Source organism: Bacillus rossius, chromosome 18 (genome assembly GCF_032445375.1).
Source record: "Bacillus rossius redtenbacheri isolate Brsri chromosome 18, Brsri_v3, whole genome shotgun sequence".
Taxonomy (NCBI): Eukaryota; Metazoa; Arthropoda; class Insecta; order Phasmatodea; family Bacillidae; genus Bacillus; species Bacillus rossius.
The window spans coordinates 29,401,174-29,423,688 of NC_086345.1; the positions used below are offsets into that span (position 1 = coordinate 29,401,174).

The 22,515-nt window shown below is 38.4% G+C and overlaps 1 protein-coding gene across 1 annotated transcript; it reads left to right on the forward strand.

Moving 5' to 3' along the window:
* The first annotated feature begins 301 nt into the window (after positions 1–301).
* On the forward strand, positions 302–19,954 carry LOC134541331 (synaptogyrin). Its single transcript, XM_063384742.1, has 5 exons — positions 302–410; positions 5,619–5,850; positions 9,352–9,491; positions 10,787–10,967; positions 11,435–19,954. The coding sequence occupies exons 1-5, from the start codon at positions 309–311 to the stop codon at positions 11,470–11,472; spliced, it is 693 nt and encodes a 230-aa protein (XP_063240812.1). The 5' UTR covers positions 302–308; the 3' UTR covers positions 11,473–19,954.
* The last annotated feature ends 2,561 nt before the right edge of the window (positions 19,955–22,515 follow it).

A 22,515-nucleotide genomic window follows, 5' to 3' on the forward strand; every position in this document is an offset into this window, starting at 1 on the left:
CTTTTTCAGGTGAATAAAATAACAACGGCAATGTAATTGTTTGTCATTCTAGAGCATGAATAATATTTTTTGATTCTTTATCACTATTTATAAACACGCATCTGCTCTAGGTTGTGAAACGATCACAATAAATGAATACAATCAAATTTAATAAGTTAATTTTATATGATAAAAATAATTTTAATTTTAAATAATTATAAATGAATATATTATTTATTTAATTTGATACAATATCAAACTGTATAAAGTAAAAAAAAAAAAACGAAGTTGTGTATATAATTTGACCTGGGTAGTTACCAGAAACAAAAATGGACGTCGCTGGGGCGTACGGAGCTGGTAAAGCCGGAGCTCCGATAGATCCATTGAATTTCATTCAACGACCGCCAGTTATTTTGCGAGCAGTATGTTTGGTAAGGCTTTGTTAGTAGACGATGCACGTTTTGTCGCGGTGTTCTCGCCAGGAGTCAGTTCAGGGCTTACGTAAGTGTTTTGACATTTCTGCGGCCATTATTCCAAACCCGTCTCTCCGAGAGGGTTGAAGGGGGTGTTGCCAATTTGAGGTTTGATATTGATTTTTTAGCATCTCTTAGATGTGGGTCATAGTTTCACTTGGGAAAGTTGTAGTGAAACACTCATGCGATCATGTGTTTTACTCGACAACAATTTCATATTTTTATTTGTAACACCCTTTCCAAATTGGTATACTTGTATCTATAATTTTTTTTTGTTTCCCTGATTAACTGCTTCCATGAATTTTGAATAATTAAATTTTTAGCAAGTAAAAAAAATTATTATTTCAAATTGTTGTGTTTTACATTGGGTTATCCTGAATTTTAATTGTTATGTTGGCTCATCAATTTTAAAAGTTTTGTTTTGCTTTATTGCTAGGGGTCGGTTAGTTTTTTTTCTTTACACTTTTGTTCAAACATCTATCAGACTGCATGTAATGCAATTAAGACAGTAATATCAGTTGAAGAAATAAAGTTATGTCCCATTGGGACAGCGTTACAATGTTATAATCGAGAATGAGAATTTTGTTCTAGCTGACATGATCATGTGTGTAAGGCGAAGTTGTCTCAAGAACTCGTGTTGCAGCTTGCCTGCTTTTCCACGGAGAGAACGATAATCTAGACTCTGTTGATTAATCTGCAGCAATTTGTGCTGTGCAACAGATTTTGTGTGTCTTTGCCAGGCCACAAGCTCGTCAGTACCGTTTCTTGCTGCCACCTCATGTTTGTCTTAGGGTAATTCAGTAACGTTTTTCGTAGATGGACCACTTGTCTTTAATTTTCGGGGCATCGAAACACCTGCATGTTGCGCAAGAGATTTCTAATTCGTTCACTTTTCATGTGTAATTAGTTATCCCATAGCAGCGCTGACCATTCGTGATCATATGGATAATAATACTTAGAGGCATGAAAATAATTGTTAGGTATTTGTATTTCGATAAAATGCTCTAAAAAATTTATTAATAAAGTAGGTTGGTTTTTTGAGGGTTATTTTTATAGTCTCATTTAAAATCTGAAAATCAGGTTTTTGGTGGTTTATGTTTTTTTTTTTTAACTAAACTGCAATATCACGATATAAAATGCTGACATTTTATTATTTCAATCAAAAACCTATTGCTTGGCTTTCTGAGGTAAATATGTACAGTCGCGGTAGATGCCAAATAAATGCTAAAAATCCGAAAACACTTTTATTCTGTGCTCTTTCACTTCCTCTTTTCAAATCAGCCGGCGGAGATAAGAAATTCCAACTACTTTCGGAGATATCGAATTTAATTTTCATCACAATACCTGCGTATTCATTCGGAAAAAAATTCTAACGATCCGAAAATACTGTTATTCTATGCTCTTTCACTTCCTCTTTTCAAATCAACCGGCGGAGATAAGAAATTCCAAATACTTTATGAGATATCAAATTTTTTAATTTAGCAATACAACGCCCGTTTGACCCTTCGAACGTCGCCATTTTTTATTTTGACGTGTGTTAGTGAATGCGTAATAAATAAAATGGTCGATTAGGTCAGGTCAGTTACATTATAAATACTTTCAAACTAAGCGAACATTAAAAATAATGTGAATTTAATTTAATTGTTCTTTAGTTTTAAATTATTTATAATGTAACTGACCTGACCTAACAAAACCCGGACAAATGATGAACATTTCCTTTGTCACTATAAGGAAATGATGTAGTCGTTCACGGCAGAAGTTGACCGATTAATTAAACATCGTATTGAACAATAAATGAATAAATAATCATGTATTGGTTCATTTGAATACTGACCAATCACAGAATAAATAATCACATATTGGTTCATTTGAATACTGGCCAATCACGGAACAGTCACGTGACAAAATTGTCCAATAAGAAACATGATACTCGTAAACAAGAAACATTATCTATGACAAGAAACAATGGTGATCGCCGCATACTACGCAGGTATTGTGATGAAAATTAAAAAATTCGATATCTCCTAAAGTATTTGGAATTTCGGTAAATATTTACTTGGGCGGTATTTCTGAAAAAAAATGTTAAAAATCCGAAAATACCTTTATTTTATGCTCTTCAACTTCCTCTTTTCATTAAAAGTGGCGGAGGTAAGAAATTCCAAATACTTTAGAAGATATTGAATTTTTAAATTTCATCATATGTAGTTGAGCGGTATTTGCGAAAATAAATGTTAAAAATCCGAAAATACCTTTATCATATGCTCTTCAACTTCCTCTTTTCATTAAAAGCGGCGGAGATAAGAAATTCCAAATACTTTAGGAGATATCGAATTTTTTAATTTTGCAATACAAGACCTGTGGAACCATTCGAGCGGCGCCATTTTTGTTATTTTGCCGTGTGTTCGTGAATACGTGAATCGTGAATGCGTAATTAATAAAATGGTTGATTATGTCAGGTCAGTTACATTATTAATACTTTCAAACTAAGCCGACATTAAAAATTATTTTGTGAATTAATTTTAATGGCTGTTTAGTTTTAAAATATTTATAATGTAACTGACCTGACCAAACAAACCCGGACAGACGGTGAACAGTAAACTAAAATGGTCGATTAGGTCAGGTCAGTTACATTATAAATACTTTCAAACTAAGGTGATATTAAAAATAATGTGAATTAATTTTAATTATTCTTTAGTTTTAAATTCTTTATAATGTAACTGACCTTACCTAACAAACCCGTAACAAAGGATGTACAGTAACAACTCACGTAAATTTTTTTGTTACTTATTACTTGCGCAACAATATCAAAATAACAAATAAGACTTTAAAATTAGAAATGTTAAAAACTCACCTAAGTTGGAGGCGGTAATTAAACACTGTTTTAAACAATAATTGAACTAAATAATCACGTATTAGTTCATTTGAATTCTGGCCTATCACGAACAATCACGTGACATCATTATCCAATAAAAAAAAATAGATACTCGTACGTAAACAAGAAACAATGGTGCACGCACGCCACAGGAATGCGCTGGTTTTGTGCTGAAATTTAAAAATTCGATATCTCCTAAAGTATTTGGAATTTCTAATCTCCGCCGCTTTTAATGAAAAGAGGAATTTGAAGAGCATATGATAAAGGTATTTTCGGATTTTTAACATTTTTTTTCGCAAATACCGCTCAACTACATATGAAGAAATTTAAAAATTCGATATCTCCTAAAGTATTTGGAATTTCTAATCTCCGCCGATTTTAATGAAAAGAGGAAGTTGAAGAGCATAAGATAAAGGTATTTTCGGAATTTTTAACATTTTTTTTCGGAAATACCGCCCAAGTAAATATTTACCGGAATTTCTTACCTCCGCCGGTTGATTTGAAAAGAGGAAGTGAAAGAGCACAGAATAAAAGTATTTTCAGATTTTTAGCATTTTTTTTGGCATCTACCGCGACTCTACATATTTACCCTTTCTGAGGCAGTTAGCTGAAACGCTGCCACTGGACACTTGTTTCTATGGGCTGCTGAGTGACCGAGGTGGTCGTTATAATTGGAGGAACATAGTGGATTTTTAAGAAGCATTTTTCTTTATAATTTACCAAAAACGGAATTTAGAAACACAGTTTTGATGTTTTTTTCTTTAATTTCTTTAATGCTCTTGAATTCTCAGATTACTGTTTAGAGGTAACACCGCTTGCATGTTTGTGTTAACTCAGACACATTAATAATGTTTCTGCATAACAGTCTCTATGGATTGTGATTTTCTTTATTCAATACAGGCAATAAATACTTTCCTTTACTTCAAAGTCATAATTTTGCAAGTGTTAACTTGAGTCCCAGGTGTGATTTGTACGTAACTTAAACAAATGTTCAGTAAAAAGTGTAGGTTGAGCCATGTCATTAGCTATAGCCTTCTCATGGTGGTAATCCTGAAACTACTCTTTTATTAACTATGGTATCTTTAAATAAAATATTTTGAATAACTCGAAAATTGTTTTTGTATTTTCACACATTTTCAAAGTTATTTATAGTGCTAGTTACATTCCTGGTTACAACCCAGAGTAGTAACAAATTACAACTAACACACTTAAAGAAATTATAAGTTACATCTTTTATTTTGTTTTTGAGCTAGCTGACACGGCCGCACGTCGCGACGATTGCGCGACAATTCGACGACAACCACTGACGACAGACAACTGACTGCACCACGCAGCTACCTCACCCTTTACAAAGACAAAATAAAGGGAGGCAACCCCGTGGGCCAACTGACCAATCACAATTCAGAATGTGTCTCTCTAAAAGTCTGGAGACACAACACACCAACTCAAGACTCGCCCTGATTGGCTGGCGAGATCGCGCCCAGCGAAAGTCCCAGTTCATTGCTGTCCAGTAACACATCTGTGTTTTTTCCGACGACACACTAACTTCAGGCATGAAAAATTAACCTGCTAGCGACAAATGTGTCATCTTCCTTTCTTTCAAAACCTTCTAGAATGTTCTTGAATGTTCCATACAGTCTTTCTACCCAAACTATGTCTTTGAATTTCAATAAAATGTAATTAATACACCTGTTAACTGTAATTGATAAGGTAGACAATAATGAAACATTACATTTAGCTCTATACAAAATATAACCCAAATTAATAATATTCACTATGAAAACATATTATATATTATTATTATTATAGCTGCAATTGGGTACAGAAGTGTCCGGTGGCAAGCATTCTCCCTACTTTCCCCGCTCTCTTCTGAACTGATCCACACTCCCAGCCGCCACACACTCCTCCTCCTGCCTATTCCATTCCCCTACCGTCCTCACGACCATCGCGTTCTTTCCCCTTTCTGTTCTCCTCCTCTCTTTGAAGACCTTCCTAGTATTTTCCGTCCTACTTCTAGGCATTCCCATTATGACTCGACCCCCCCAGCTCTCCCCATCCTCCCACTCCACTCAGCACCTGGTACATCTTGACCAGTCTCTCCTTCTGTCCTCTGTCCTTTAGGCTCTCCCATCTCATTCCTATCATCATCTCTGTGGTACTGCACTCCCCCTTCCCTTCTCTGTCCATTCTCCTCCACTTGCCCTTCACCCATCTATGAAGTGTGTGTGCCCTCGGTGAGACCGGCCCGGAGTTGGGGGCGGGGAGCTGACGCGGGGGGCGGGGCCTGCTTGCAGCTGTTCGCCATCATCGTGTTCGGCTGCATCTCGTCGCAGGGCTGGGTGACGGAGGACGGCAAGCAGGTGTGCCAGTACAACAGGGACGCCAACGCCTGCAACTACGGCGTGGGCATCGGCGTCATCGCGTTCCTCGCCTCCGTCGGCTTCCTGGCGGGCGAGTTCATGTTTGAGCAGATGTCGTCGGTGAAGACGCGCAAGCACTACGTGCTGGCCGACCTGGGCTTCTCTGGTGCGTCTCGTCGACCCGCTTCGCTTCTGGTGTCGCACGTTCTCGCACACGAATAACATAACCATGTTCACTGGTTTATAGTCCTGAGCTTCTTCTCTAAAAAATAAATATTTTTTTAATGCGTTGTCATAAACATTATATAATTGCATATGAAATTCAATTCTATTTAAGTACACTTATTTTGTTATAAATGGGTTCTTTTGATACTTTTCCATGTAATAATAGATAATTTTATTTATTTAATTACATTTGGGTACCAATTGTTTTATTTCTATTGTATTGAGTGATTTTGTTTGATGTATTAGGTTTCGGACTCATTTCCGTATATGTGGATTTATTTTATTTCCGTTCGTATCGTTTAAGATTATTTCAGTTTTTTCACATTAAAATGTACAGTTAGGAAACATTAGCAGTCCTTTCCTTTAATTTATTTCTTTACAATTCATGCATTTAATCATTGAAATTAGTTTCTATTTAAGTACATTTATTTCGTTATAAATGGGTTCTTTTGATGCTTTTTCATGCGGCTTACAGTTCTGGAGTAACTGCTCGAATGTAGCCGTAGTGTTGAAAATTTATTTTCAGTGTATCATTCATGAATAAATGAAATTAAGTTTTTTTCGTAAAACCCTAAAAACCTGAGTTTATTGTTTTTACGAGTGACGTACGTACTAAAAATAGTTTTAAGGCGAAGGCTGCATATGCGAGTGGTTAATGCTAAAATCTATGTTACATTTAAACTAACATAAATATTTGAAAAAATAATTTTTAGATTTTTAAATTTTCAGCTTAAGAACAGTTTATCGAGCAGTCAGCATGGTTTTAGGAAAGGTTACCAACAGAGGGCAAGTGGATGCCTGTTATTTTGATTTAGCCAAGGCCTTTGACACTGTGAACCATTCTATACTTCTTAAAACATTATTTAACTTTGGTTTAACTCAAAATTTTACAAACTGGTTTTCTAATTACTTAAGGGGCCCGCCTCGTCAGGGGTGTGTGTGTGTTAGTGAGGCGGGGTGATAAGCGCGACGCTCGCTGGTGCTTCCAGCGCGGTATAGCCTCTAAGCGCAAGGCTCTGAACTGGCGCGCATTCGTCTCGTCGTCACAAGATAACTGTGAAATTTGAACGGTGACCGTAACATTATATGGCGGAGAAATGAAGATAAAGGTGTTATGCAAGCCCCTTAAGTGCTTTCAAGAATCTGTACTGATTGTTTTATGCCTAAAAATTACTCTGAAAACACGCGTTTTAGGCATTTTAACGCTTCTAAAAATACAGTTTAAAAACTTAATCCGAAATTAAAAGTACTTTTCGGTCCTCGGCGAACTTTTAAATGCTATTCGTAAATAGGCCCCACTCGGATATCTTGAGTAGTTTTGAAATCGCGTTGTTTTTCCTGAAGCTCTGCACACCGTATGTGTGCCCAGGTAGGCGGGCCCCTTAACTAATAGAAGTTTTCATGTTACAATTAATAACCACAATTCTTCCCTGTTTAGTATCTCTTCTGGTGTCCCTCAAGGAGGCACATTATCGCCTCTTCTTTTTAATTTATATATAAACGACCTGCCTCAAATTCTCAACCATTCTACAGGAGTACTTTTTGCCGATGATCTAAAAATATTTAGGAATATAATAACACAGAATGACTGTATTTTATTACAAAATGACATTTCCCAAGTAAATAATTGGTGTAAATTTAATCTGGTTACACTAAATAAACACAAAACATTTGTTATATCCTTTACAAGGAAATATCAACCACTTAATTTTGATTAAATTTTAGAAAACTCTGTAATCACGAAATGTTCAACAATTAAGGATCTTGGTGTTATTTTAGATTCTAAATTATTTTTCCATAATCATGTAAACTATTTATACATGTCTTCCCGCAAAACCCTTGCTATGATCAAATTTATTACTTTTTATGCTACCAATTCAGACTCAATTCTCTCCCTGTATTTTGCCTTAATAAGGTCCAAATTAGAATATTGTTCAGTAATCTGGAATGACATCAAGTCGGCCGATGCAAATAAACTAGAAAGTATACAAACAAAATTAATTAATTTAATAAACTTAAAAAACCTTCCTTCACCTGCATTAACTCCTCTTGGTGCACATAGAGTATATTTAGATTCTCTGTTTGTTGAAAATTGTTTTAACGCTAAAATTAACTGTACTTATCTCCTGGAAACCACTGGATTAAAAATACCACAATTTAATTCTCGTTTATATCAAACATATTGTACTCTACATAACTTTAATGACATAATATACAGATTAGTTAGGAATCACAATAATAATCAATTGTCTTAACTTAAAAATTTATCCTCTTAACTTGTCCTCTACTCACATGTTATATTTTGTATTATCCATTTTTTTTGTATATTTTGTGTATAGATTAATAATTATGTAATTAACATTTCACTAAGTAATGTGTCATGTTATCTTGTCCTTTTGGTATTTATATCATTTCTGTTTTCATGTTTTGTGTTTATCCTGTGCTGTCTCTATTTATTGTTTTTACTTGTTTTGTGTCGTGCCCACCTCTAAAGTCCCAAGACTGTCGGTGGGCATGTAACAAATTTAAATAAATAAAAAATAAAATAAAATAATTAACTTTTATCAGTCTTTACTTGTATGTTATTCTGAATTTTAGCGTTTTAAATAATCAATTCTTTTAAGAAACTAAAAAAAAATAGTATCTCAAACAATATTGTTATTCTTCTCATACTTTCATGCCAATACTTAAACATTCTTACGTTATAAATGTTTGGTGGCTTCTCCAGTGCTACCCAGCGTCACCCTAGGGCGAGCGTCAGTCGTGACAACGGTTCATACCAACCCAGGATTTGAAAACTTAATTCGCATTCATGAATATCGGCGACGGATGTAAGTATTCGCAAATGCCTGAGGAATAGACATCCGTTACATCACTACTGTAAACCAAGGACTGGACGAGCTGTAGATAACGCGAATCACCTTGTTGTGGCCCGAAACGCCTCTTTATGTATTTCAACATTGTACTCGATGTATAGTTGTGAAATATGAGGTAGTTAGTCCATTTTTCTACGTGTGGTAACAAGCGATGAGAGATGGCACCAGGACGGCTTGAACATCAGTTGTCTTGGAAGCAACATCGCTGACAAAGGGCCATACTGTCGCAGAATAGAAAGCATCGTCGAAGCCAGCCAGTAGGCACATCTGTGGTAGGGGTGCCACGAGTGCAATGGAAGACTCGTGCGGCACGGAGAGATATCCCGAGACAATGGCGTGCAGGAATCACTAGATGCTAGGCGTGGCCCAGTGAAAACGTGACTCCCGCAGTCCGAGAGGCGACTGGGTCAGACCGTCGTGCGGAGACCGTGCAGCGGTCGCACGCGGTAGAGACTTCCCCTCCCGCCCGTCCGCCCCAGGGAGCGTGACCGTTCCGCTCGGCAGTTCCGCTGCTGGAGTGTTGTCGCGGGAGACGCTGTCCCTGACGGTGCGTGTCGTGTCGGCAGGCTTCTGGGCCTTCCTGTACTTCGTGGGGTTCTGCTACCTCACCAACCAGTGGTCCAAGTCGGCCGACCCGGACGAGGGCTACGGAGTCAACAACCTGCAAGCGGCCATCGCCTTCTCCTTCTTCTCCATCTTCACTTGGGTGAGTCCGTCGCGTCGGCCTCGGAGGAGCAAACACTCTGGCAACACCGTCTTGGTTTGCAGTTTGGCCCATTGGCTTCATTTCCGAATGTTTCCCCAGCTGTTCTTCGGTGTAGATTCTTTCCCACAACTCCACGTTTCTCTTAACCAGCTAATGACAATTTTGAGGTTAATTTTTAGGCTTTCTCAAGAGAATGTTTCAACGGCAATGAATGGCGCTTCTGATCGGCCCTGATTAAACGGAACCTCTGTTATCGAGACTACTGTGCCCTCGCTATAGAGTACAGACGATTCCCACTGATCCGGACTAGGTGGGTCCGGACCATTGTCCGGATCACTGAAAGTGTGGGCTGGCTGGAATTCACCTGGATGTTGGTGAACCTTGAAAATTGAAGTGTTGTTTTTATAAATTTGAATGGGCTACATCTGTCAACATTGCACATGGCAACAAGGACAGTGCTAATTGCAGATGTCGTGAATTGGAAAGAGACAGTAAAAGCCCGTTTAAATGCACTCTGTAATCTTAAGGATGAGACTGGCTACAAGCCTGTGCGAATCAATTTTTTTTAGTTCAAATTGAATATAAATATTGGTTTCGAATAGTAAGAACGACAGAATCCCACTAACGTTTTTTAACATTTTGTAACAAATTCATAGTGAAATTCAAAATTAATTTGAAATTTAGTAGCTTTTGGAAAATTATACAAATAATACTTAAGTAAAAGGTTGATTAAGTTTAAGTCATCTACAATAATAATACGTAAATTGTTGTTAAATTATTTAAATTTTATAACAAAAAAAATGTTTTAATGCAGTTAACCTAACCTTTTGATTTCATTTACTTGTTTTGAATCGTTCACTCAGATTTTACGCCACTTTTAGCGAGACATTAGTGATAAAACTTAGAATACTTTTTGCATGTTTAAAACTTTGATTATTGTTAATGTTTTTGAATTATGAAGTCCAGTTGAAACATCAAAAATGAATATTTACATCACACCGATGACCTAGCCTCGGCAGTGAAAGTCGAGTATGTTGATTCATGAGGTATGCTACGTCAAAAATTTGCAAGCGAACGATCATTGGTTTTTTTGAAGTGTTAGTGTGTCGTATTCGCATCAGAAGATTTGAATATTTGCAAAGGTCTGTCTTGTGCACGTTAAGCCACGGACATGGTCTGGGAGATTGGCAAAGTAGTTTTTGGAAAGGTGTCGTCCCAGGAGACCACAGCTGCTGCTGTGGGGCCGTGCTGGCCGGTGCTGACCGTGCTAACTGAGCTGCGCTCTCTGCTGGCAGGCTGGCTGTGCCTGGTTCGCCTACCGGCGGTTCACCCAGGGCTCCGAGTCGGCATTCGCCCCGAGCTACGAGGCCGACCCCGGCTCCATCCCGGGGGGCGGCCCCTACTCCTCGTACCCCGTGGGCATGGACGGCGACGCCGGCTACCAGGAGCCCCCGTTCTCCGGGGCCCAGACCCGCGGTGAGTCTCACGTGCGAAAACATTCATTTAGTTGATTAATTCCTTAAGCTTTACTCTGTAACACACAATATCACAATTTTATTTAATGAATTTATCACTCTGCACTGTTGGTTTTAGGCTCTGGCTTTACATTTTCATTTTCTCGTCATTACTAGTATTTATGTTTTTTTTTTTTTTGTGAGAAATATTAACATGGTTAGGAATCGGTCAGTTCCACATTTCTTCGATTCTGGCTCCACAATTTCCCTGGATTCCTAATTTCTTTCCGTTTCCAAGTATTATTTTCTTTCTGAATTAAATTATGGAAATCTGAGCAGTTTGCAGACTTAGTGAACAAATCTTGAGCATTCTTAAGTAGACTGAATCCCCTGGAGCTCTGCCCGCTAGTCTTCGGTCGGAGGCAGTCGGCCATGTCTGTGTCGGGGCACCCCGGGGCGCGTTGGTGCCGGCACGGTGGCGTGTTGCAGGCCCGGTGGGGACGGAGTTCCAGGCCCCCGCCTACTAACGGCGCGGCGGCCAGAGACCAGGCCCGTGCGTGCGTCCGGCGCGAGGACCGTCTGGCCGGCGGGAACGGCCCCCCCTCACCCCCCCCACCCCCCACCTTGAGTCACCTCGTCTCGCGCCTGCTCCCCCCCCCTTGTGTCTGTCCGTCTGCGCAGGGAGGCCGCGCGACCGCACGTCTTTGTTTGTTTGGCGCCAACCACACTCAGTCTTTTGCATCGTGAACGCCCTGACACGGCGTTCAGTTCCTATGTTCATTGTTATTATTTATTGTTAAGAGTTGAAAAAAAAATTTCTTTGTTAGTGATGTTTGCACACTAGTAGTGGTTGTTACGTGTAATGTTTACTGTAATCGTAAAACTGTGTTTCTGTTATTTTTTGAAGTGGTTTGTAACGTGTTAGTAAATTTTTTTTTTTAAATTTTTTTTATGTTAGTTAAAAACACGTACTTAACCATCGTAGTTGGAGATTCGCCTAGCAACCTGTATTATAAAAAAAAATTACACAAAGTTATTGTATATTCGTATGTATCTAAATATGTACATAATGCAAGTGTGTGTATGTATGTAAATAAGTACCCCACCACATTGAAGCTTTGCTGTAGGTTCTAGGAAGATGATGTTGTCTGTTGTATTTGTAATCCATGTACAAACATTTTTTTTTTCATATTTGATATGTTTTATTTTAAACGTTTCATAAAAATTTGTGGATTATCCTTGTTGGTGGCTTTGTTAAATTTTGACGTAGTTAGTCTTGTCAGCAAGTTTTTATTTTTGGAATATGTGAGTAAAAAAAGCAATGTTCTCTAACATAAAGAGTGGTTTCAGATAAATAAAAAAAGTATTGTAGCGGCAAAAATGAGACTTGTAAAGATCGTGAAATATTTGGTGTTGGAAACATTTGTGCAGTCAGGAACATTGTGTGGTGCCTGCGTTAGAATTCGCCCAGAATGATCTCGTAATGTTTTTTGAATCGGTTGTCCCGTGAAAAAAGCATTTTTGGCTGCTTCGGTTCTGTTGCCTTAACATTTGTGTGCAGATCTGCGAGTGTTTCGGTGTGGTGTTAGTGGTGAGTAGATGCTGTTTCGAGATGTGAAGTCAGTCTTGGGTGTTTTCGTGTTCAGTGTATTTGTAGTGACGAGTCCTTCCCAAGTCCTCGGTGGGGACTTGTTAGGCTTCTCGACGAAATGTCGGCAAGCAGCTAACCTTCGCTATGTAGATACTGCTACAGGCTAGGTCATTGTCGATATCAACTTACGCGTAAAGTAAATCCCATCTTTTTTTTTTTTTTTTTCTTTGTATTTTCACTTATTATTATGAGGTACAAGCATATATATTTTTTTTGTTTTAGATTTTTTATTACACAGTGATTCTGCCAGTTATGCAGTAACATCTCGGAACTTGCTATGTTTCATGTCAGCTATAAGATCGTTTTTATGTACTGCAGTTTTTCTTGCTGAAACTTGTAGTGGATTAAAGTTTTCTTTTAATTCTGTAATAATTTGAAGTATAAGTAATAGATGCTTGTATTTGTCATGAAATGATTTAGAGTTTAGCATGACGAAACCGCTGGTGCAGGCATGTTGTTTTCGCGAAAAATGCCTGCTCCTTGGTTTAAAGGTTTTTTTTTATATCTAATGTAAAAAAAACCAAGACATAGTATATTATTATAAAAATGTTTGCAAAGTATATTTGAGTGTGTGTTACTGGGAAAAGTTATGTTTGAACAGTTGGCAGTGGCACAAGCGGACCATGAAGTACCTTGCGTGAGTGTGAAGTGATGTGTCGTAGCTGCAGGACGCCGAGAGGGTAGTGTACAGACAGTTTTAAAAAAAATATTCTATGTAACCAGATATAGATGTTTTGGAAAGTACAGTAAACTCTCGATTATCCATGTTAATTGCAACCTTTCGATGCCTGGATAATCGGCATCTCCTGAAAAGAAAGTTAATCCGATTCCGGGCGAGGACCGCACTGTTAATTTGTCTTCGCTAAAACTCTACGGGCCCAAGGAAAGTCCTTGTGGACTGTGTCTCAGCTCATTGGAACGTTAGCAATACTGCACTGTCGCCAAGGGGTCCTCCCGTCTCCGCCTCTGTCCTGCTTCGTTGCCGTACGGGGGCCATCCCCTCCAGAGCTCAGCCCTCGCTGGGCGAGAAGCGTCTTGGTGACTGGTCACCAGGCCCCCCACCCCTCCCTGGCTGCAAGGTATTCCTTCTTGAAACCAGCGCGCACATTACGGTCAGTAACTTGTGGCAGGAAGGAGGAATACAAGTCGCTCTTACATTACGGTCAGTAACTTGTGGCAGGAAGGAGGAATACAAGTCTCTCTTCGACACGCCAGTTCTTCGAGGTGTCCTCTGCACAGACCTACCACAGGAGTTTCCATAAAGCATGCCCATCTTGCGGAGCTTTGGCTGAATCGTTCGTCGTGAAATGTGGCAGTTGGAAGCGTGGGAATTCAATAGCAATGGGAAAACAATGTCATTGCGGAGCAGTTGCGTCATGAAAACCTGTGGTGATAGACGTAAGAAGTTTGCCTTCACGTACGCTGCTGGTTGGCGGGTATTTACAACGGCAGAAAAGGGAAAGTTAACTCGCCACTGCTCAGGAGAAGTATGCGTGTGCTTACAAAACGTGCTTACACAAATATTTGCTAATTTATTTTTAGATTGTTCCTGTGTTCCTTCCTATATCCGAAGACGGGCGGGCGGTAGACGTAGCGTGGCGGTGTCAAACAAACAAGATGGAGACGCAACGCGGCAGTCAGGGTTTCGAGCGAGGCACGTGGAGTGGCGGGAGATACGGAGGGAAGGGTCGGACCAGACATCTTTCCGACAGTGACAGGGTTTTGAAAATTGTAGAACGGCCAAGCGGAGAACTGAGCGGGAACAAGGGCATAGATTTTTTTCGACAGCCTCAGAATACAACAACTCTTAACCGAACTAAATCCAAGCAAGGATAACCCAGAAACCGGGTAATTTGTGCCCGAATAATTGAGAATTAACTTATTATAAATTTCATTTGTTTGGTGATTTTATAGTTTTGTAGTTCACAAAAGCATTCCAGCTGACGAATATTTTTGAATCAACTCTGGCGGACATCCATGTCAACTGCACAAAATTTAATTTAATTCCTCTCTCTCCAACATATTTTCCAACTGACGTTATTAGTAACTTTGATTCATTCCAGATGGAAACAAAATGCAACGTAGATTCAAAAGAGTTTACACTAGCCAGACTGTGTGATGGTGTCCATGTAGTTATTGAATCTTCGTGTGTGACGATGACGTGGTAGAATTCCTTATTGGCTGAAGTTGGAATACTTGTGCGTCGTTGCTGCCTTTGCCATTGGCTGGCAGCTGCTCCGACCAACTATCAACTGTCGGATGTCTTGCAAATCAAGTCGATGAGCGGATGGCGTTGACTAGTTCTGTGGAGGCTGGGGCACTGCCTATCCCTGGGGACAAGATTATGTGGTGATTTGCGATAAAACCAAAATAACACCGCAAAGCATATCAGTACGATATGTAACATAAACTAAAGAGACAAAAAAAATTAATTTGACAAAAATTAACTTAAATTAACAAATATAATTGTCATGGTAAAAAAAATTGAATGCAATTTATTTGGCTGGAATTTGTACTAAAATGTATGACCTAAATGGATTGGAAAAAAAATTATTTTGTTTGATCTTGTATGTCTTATATTAGTAAAACGTTTTTGCATTAATAGTACAAATTCCTGGGTTTCATGGGTTAAGGCCAACCTTTTGGAAATTTAGCGTATAATGACGGCATAAGTTTCAAAGAACACAAATGTTTGGATTTATTTTTTTCCCTGAGTAATTCTGTTCTAGACCTGATTATTATTATTATTATTATTATCATCACTAATTTTGCTGTATAAGTACATCAGGTGTCAATCAAAATGAGACTATTTTGGTGAAATATATATACTTGTTAAGATATATTTTAACTACATATTTTTGGAATAATATCCTTTTAAAAATTAAAACAACACTATAATATCCTGTTTTAAAAACGAAATTGTCCTTGAGAATAAAACCACAAAATCTTGTCTGTTCCCATGGAGGGCTCTTGCCCCAGGCAACGCTGTAACCTGTCCCAGATAATCACTTGAATACAGGGAAAAGTCTTTAATTCAGCCAGTGGTCTGTGACCATTATCCGGGCCACTAGCCACTTGTATGATTCTCGCTGCCGGCCTTGGCTGCAGAGTCACTTCACTGCTTTGCCTGCCTTCTCAGTTACCGTCTGTTTTCATTTCAGTTCAGTGTTTCCTGTTAGATAGCGTGTAGGCTGGTTCGAAGCTTCGACTGCACGAATCAGTCAAGCCTATTAATAATATTCCGTTTGACTTAACCAGGAAATTTTGTATCGGTATTATTTAAAAACTTTGGTTGTAACGCAAAGCTTCCCATCTGATGTGAAGCTTCGCATTTGTTGCAAAGCTTTAAAACATTCGCTCATGAAAATAATGTTTTTTTTCTTTTTCTTTTGTGTATGTTTTGCTTGAATAAAGTTGGTTACTCATAAAATTAAAAGGTAGCACTACGTTTACTTTTTATGAATTCTCAATATTAATATTGATTGGCTATTTTATAATATTTATTGAATGATGTTATGTATAGGGCACAATTGGTTAGTCACTTGAATCAATTCAAACATTACAAACGTTAAATGATTATTTGTTTTTTTTACTTCAATCCTGTATTTTATAAAATAAATTTGATACAACTTCTCCGGGAACACTATTTGCTGTTTGATTCGACTTTGCGAATATTAAAAGCATTTGATTAGCTATTCGCTTCGCATCACTAAAGTAGTGTATGCATGGTCCTAATAACTAGTTACTGTTAACATTTTCATAGTTGGTGTCCCTTCAATGCCGTCTGGACGTTCAGTAATGTGGCAAAATCACTGATTCTACTTGGCCATGGCCTCAAAGGAGGGATTAAAGACTTTTCTCTGATTTCAACTGTAGTGGATTTACTTTTCTTGGTTTTCCATAAAACATTTGAATATCTTGTCACGTAATAAATAATACATACTAGCAATAAGTCTTCTCTTTGTGATAGCATTCCAGATTTGTAAACGGCATGTGTTTTGTGTAATCTGTTGTAATAAATGTTGTCTTGAACATGTTGGCGTTTGTGCAGTCGCTTAGGACGTAATTTTAGCTTAACGTACCACTACAGGGTGTGCGCACACTGGAAAAACAGGGAATTTACGTGAAATCCTGGAAAAAGGCATGTAAATTCCATAGTGATGATATTTGAGGGGAAAATGTCATGCATGTCATGCTTCAATCTACCATCACCCAAACTGACGGAATTTTTTATTTAATTTTAAATATATATATTTTTAATGCATTGTCATAAACATTATATAATTGCATATGCAAAGGTCTGTTTGAAATAACGTGTAGTTATAGGACGGAGCCAGCTACAGCAATGGTGGAGGATGAATTTTTTTTTAGATTTTATCGTCAGAAAATTGCTATGTAAGTTATTTTTAAAAAAATGTCCGTAAAATTTGAAATTTTGGTCAGGAATAAGTTAAAGAAATTTTATTACAGATTATTCTGTAAATTCTTTTAAGAATTTGTCGTTATTGTTGTAAGGCATACGGCATACTAGTTTTTTGAAGCTGAGGGAATTTCAAATAGAATGCTTAAAATATCAGTGAAGCTAAATCGAATTGCGAATATTGTTCACGGTAGAACTGTATTGCACTTAATTTTATAAAATACAGAATTGAAGTAAAACATTTAATATTGTATAACGTTTGTAATGTTTGAACTGATTTTAATTTGTTTACCAGTTGGGCCCTATATATAACATTATTTAATAAAATTATAAAATAATGCATAATATGTATTAATATTGAGTACTCGTAAAAGCAAACATAGTACCTTCCTCTTTTTTTTTTATTTACAAAATGACCAACTTCCTTCAAGCAAAACATAGAAAATGCAAAAAGAAAAAAAAATTATTTTTGTAGTTGAGTACAGTATATCTTATGCTTTCAATGCTTTAAAGCTTTGCCAGAAGCTTTCAAGTGAAGCGAGCAGCAAACTTGCCGGCGAAGTCAGATAGAATATCGAGAACTCGGAAAGAGCTTCGACTCGTAGGCTGAGTGGAAGTCCCGCTCAGGGCCACATGAGACTGCAGTATAACGGTGTAAAGCCACAGATGCAGACTCCCAGAAGGGCTTTAATGCAGGCCTGGGCAAAGCCAGGCGCCGTGCAGGTACCGCCGAGTGCCGTGTGCCGTGTCGAAGCGCTGTCTCCCTCAAGGTGACCAGGTCACGCACTCACCACTCTTGTAACCTGGGCACGCCTTGTTTTACGGGGTACAGGCTTCATCTCGTTGCTTTCAGAAGAGACCTGAAGAACTTCTACACTATTTGAATGTGAACCGTACAAGTTGGGTAGAATCCTCTTTGGATGAGGTTTTTTTTTGGGGATGTCTTGTGAAGTCGGCTTAGCAGAAGGAAAACATAACTAGTGTTTTGTGTGTAATTAAGTTTTGTGCCATTTCGTGTTAGATTGTACGTAATGTTATGGTGATTATTGTTTCGTGCAATACTTTTAAGTCTGTTGTAGTGGTAACAGTAGTGCCATTTCACTATTTTTTGTTTAATGCAATGTGCTGGTTTCTAAATGAATTTTGAATTTGGAGTGCTCTGGTTCTGAGACTGTTTCAAGAAAAGTCTTGGTTTGTGTTTTTTTGTACAGCATCTACACATTTACTATAGATAACTTTGTAATGTGAAATTTTTTTATCGTATTGCGAATATTTTCGTTGTAATCGGACATTTGTTAGTTGTCCCACTGGAAGGGAAGAACATGTAGGCTGAATTCAATTTCTTGGACGTACGCCATTGAAGTTTTTGCATTGCTTCTCATGGAAAAAAAGTTAAAAAATGCAAGTTAAGAAATTAAATATGTAAACATAAACCCACAGAGAACAAGCCTAAATCAGCTATGTCAAACAGATGAACCCAGCGATGAACCTAAACAGGTATTGTGGACAAGGCGACAGCACAGGCAAACTCATTAAAACTTAGTATCAGACAGCACAAGAATTTCGATGGAAGGAATTTAGTCTTGAAAAAAAAAAATAGCAGCACAACTGAATACAGAAGCAAGATACCTATGTGTTTTCTTAGTTCAGCTGTACAAAAACACGTGAAAGTAAAGTAATTGCCCGTGCATGGATTCTGCTGGTTTGGTGATGTGGCAACACTGGTGGCTGAGCCTCGCTCGGAGCGCTGGAGCGTGGAATGCAGCCCCCAAGAAACTCGCTGGAAAGATCTAACTCTGTAGGTGAGAAACTGCTGCCATTAATTGTTTAATGTTTGACTGGGGTGTGGGTGAAGGCATTGTGCTGGTCTGAAAATTTGGCTCAGAACATTTGGGAGGCCAAAAAAAAAATGTACTTATGTTGATCTACTCCAGACCGCATCTGACTTCGGCAGATGTTCATGCAGTAAATCGCTTGGCTACCGACGTGGCGTCGGCGGATGGACAGACATCAGGCGGAGGCGATGGGCTGTTGCAATTCTGGCCGCAGCGAGAACTATAAAGTGTTCAGATAAGCTCGAGTGTATAATACTAGTCCAGATGCACTTTTTTTTTTAAAATGTTTTTTATGCATTTTCTAAGTTTCTCAAGGTCTATCTAAACTTTATTTTAACTATTATGAATATTCATTTTGCTCTGTTTTCATTCAGCTTCATTTAAGTTTATGCATAAAGTGAACCTTCATTGTTTTTTCATGAAGGCTTGCATGCAGGAATGTGTCGAAGACTGGTTTCTCTACAGATCGTGAAACCAGTTTTTACCGGTCGGTGAAGTAGCCTTGTCGCGCGTACGTAAACACATATGAGGTGATGCCACATTGAGTCACCTTCAGTGCGCATGAACTTGGTCCAACTGTTTAGCCCGACACATTTTTAGTTCCGCGCGTGTTCTAGAGACGCTGCTGTGTCATGCAAGCCTAGTGCGACGTGTACCTTGAGTGTGCAAGTAGTGCGTAGTCGCGACTAGAAGCGTTGTGTTACTATACCTCACGAGTTGTAGGTGCCATTCCTGTACCCTCGTTACGTGTGTGTGTGGTGTCGTCGTAATGTGTTCTCCCACGTAAGTGTGCGTAGTCACTGCACAGGAGGTGCAGCACTGCAGTTGTGTTTGCAGTCTCCCCTCTCAATTTTTTTATTTAAATATCTTAATTTAACGTTTGTTTAATGCCTGTGTGTTGTAGTCCCCCCCCCCCCCCCCCCCCCCATGTTGAATTTTTGAGATGTTTTGTACCCTGGTCCCGTACACTGCGTTGTTGTCGCACATTGTACAGTAGGTGGCAGTGGCACGTGTCAAGTCTTCGAGATTTGTAACGACATTTTAGGAATACAATGTAAACATTTTGTTTCTGTACAGTGCTAATAAAGTGTTCATTAACGTGATGTGAAATTATCAACTTATTTTGAGTGTGTGTGTCTGTGATGGCTTTTGATGATGGTTTCTGCAAACTTACATTGCTCTGTTAAGTTAGTACATATTTGGTCATATGTTACATTACCAAAACAAGTTAATGATGCAATTATGTACAGGCCTAATTACTATGTACTGTGATTTAGAAAATGCTATTGATTTTTAGTCTTCACAATATACATACATGAATTACGTAATGCTCTTACAACAGAAACAAATGGGATAAATGCTGCAATAATTATACGGAGGGTTTAAAAAAGCTGTCAATTTTTGTCTGAACAATATTTGACTTACAAGCACTTATTACAACAGAGCTTAATTTGTCAAATGCTGCCAGAGTTTGCGTCAATGTTTGATAACACATTTCCAAGTCTAGTTAATGCATTGCTGGCATCTTGTTTTGTGGGCAATACACACTCATGTTCTTCTTCTTCTTCCTCCTCTTCTTCATTCTCTATACCTATTTTCTGCGACAGATTGAGAAGAACCAGCACACGTTAAATCTTCATTTGATGGCGAGGCAAATGTTGCAACATTGTCGTACACACGGAGGAAGTCATTGAACGTCTCCTGGAGCTGAAAGTGTCCTTGAAGATGATCCCATCCTTCAATACTAGCCTCATCGTCTTCTCCAACTACATCACCGTCTTTTCCACCAAATCCAGCTCTCTTGAAGCAATTGGAAATGATTGTGGTGCTCGTCTCATCCCATACCATGGAGATATTGCGAACTGCATCCAGCACATTCCATTTCATGTTGACATTTCTTTGCAGTTCAAGCTGTTGAACCAAATGTCAATGTCTAACAACTTTTGTTTAAAACTCTGAATGATGCCCTGATCCAGAGGCTGAAGAAAACTTGTTGTGTTTGGTGGTAGGAACATCAGTGTTACGTTCTTCAACTCCGTCCCTTCAGCAGAATGTGCAGCACACCTGTCAAGCATAAGCAAAATCTTTTTGTTTGCACAGGCCATCTTTCGATCCAGTTTGATTAGCCATGCTTGAAAAATTTTTATTGTTTCCCAAGCAGACGAGTTTGCTTCATAGTCACATGGCAAGTTTTTTGAAGTATCTGGGTTTGAGAAATTTACCCACAAGTGGGCTAAGTTTCTTGGTTCCATCTTGGTTACAGCACAAAAGTACCGTTACACGTTCTTTGCTGTTTCCCCCCACCACGTGATATTTCTCTCCTCTGTAAGCCAATGTTCTGTTGGGCAAAAGGTTATAAAAAACTCCAGTCTCATCACTATTATAAATGTCCTCAGGGCTGTATTGATCAAGTAATGGCTTCACAGATTCCAACCAACCTCCTGCATGTTTCTTGTCAACTGCTGCAGACTCACCACACACACGTTTGGAGACTAGGTCATTGCAGTCTTTGAAGCGTTGCAACAAACCAGAACTACGCTTGAAGTCGTCTATTCCTAATCGTGGAGCGATGTAATCGGCTTTTTGCTTCATCATAGGCCCCGATATAGGCAGATTTGCAACACACATTTCATGGTACCACTCGAGAAGTTTTCCCTCCATTTCACCATATTTAGGGCCACGAAGACTTTTTCTACCCCTTAGAGCAATCGCAGCATCACGAGCACCAACAATGTTGTTCCGATTTTTTAGTATTGTCGACAACGAAGAAAGAGGATTAAATTCTTTCGCGATTTCAGTTTTTGTTGTCTTGCCGCTTCATTTATGATTTTAAGCTTTTCATCTAACGTTAAATTGTTTCGTTTGCGTTTCGCGTATCTGCAAATCTGTCACGCACAAAAACAATAATTAGTTATTCGTGCACAGTTTCATATAAATCACTGTATGCAACGTAATATAAACACTGGCAGCGACAATGTCATAGACGTACGTATTTCGGTTATACCATAAAAAAAGAATATACGTAGAGGCAGATTGCATTCTGTAGTTCCACATTTTGCCACCAGAGGCATGAAAATTTTAAATATCTGAAGTGTGTAGACGCACAGAACCAAACATTATCCGTTGCATGTTTACACAAATCGATGCTAGAGGCGCGCCTGTGATGTAAATATTTATATACTTCAGCTCAAGCGCGATTATTGCTGCTGACACTGTGTTTTTTCGGTGTTTATTTTCATTTCTTACAATGGCAAAGGGCGATAAATTTGCTACGTTCCGCAAACATTCAGAGAGTAGTAATTAAAATTCGTATTAACCATTATAATTATATGTACAAATACTTCTGTATGGGACGAAAACCAACTCCGAATTACATATTAACCGTATTTCGTATAAAACGAAGTTTGTACCATTTAAAAGCCTATTCTGTTTGCTGGGACCAGAAATTTCTTCATAAAACGGGAACTTCATATTAAACGGGTTCATATTAATGAGACTTGACTGTAATAGAAACTATACTTTGCTTTTAACTATGCAACATGCTCCAAATAGTAACATCATGTAAGTGTAGTCAGACATGTTGCACATTTAACCAACATACTTGTATCATTTCACAGCATTAACAAAAAAATATATTTTTTCAATAAATAAACTTAGTCCGTAC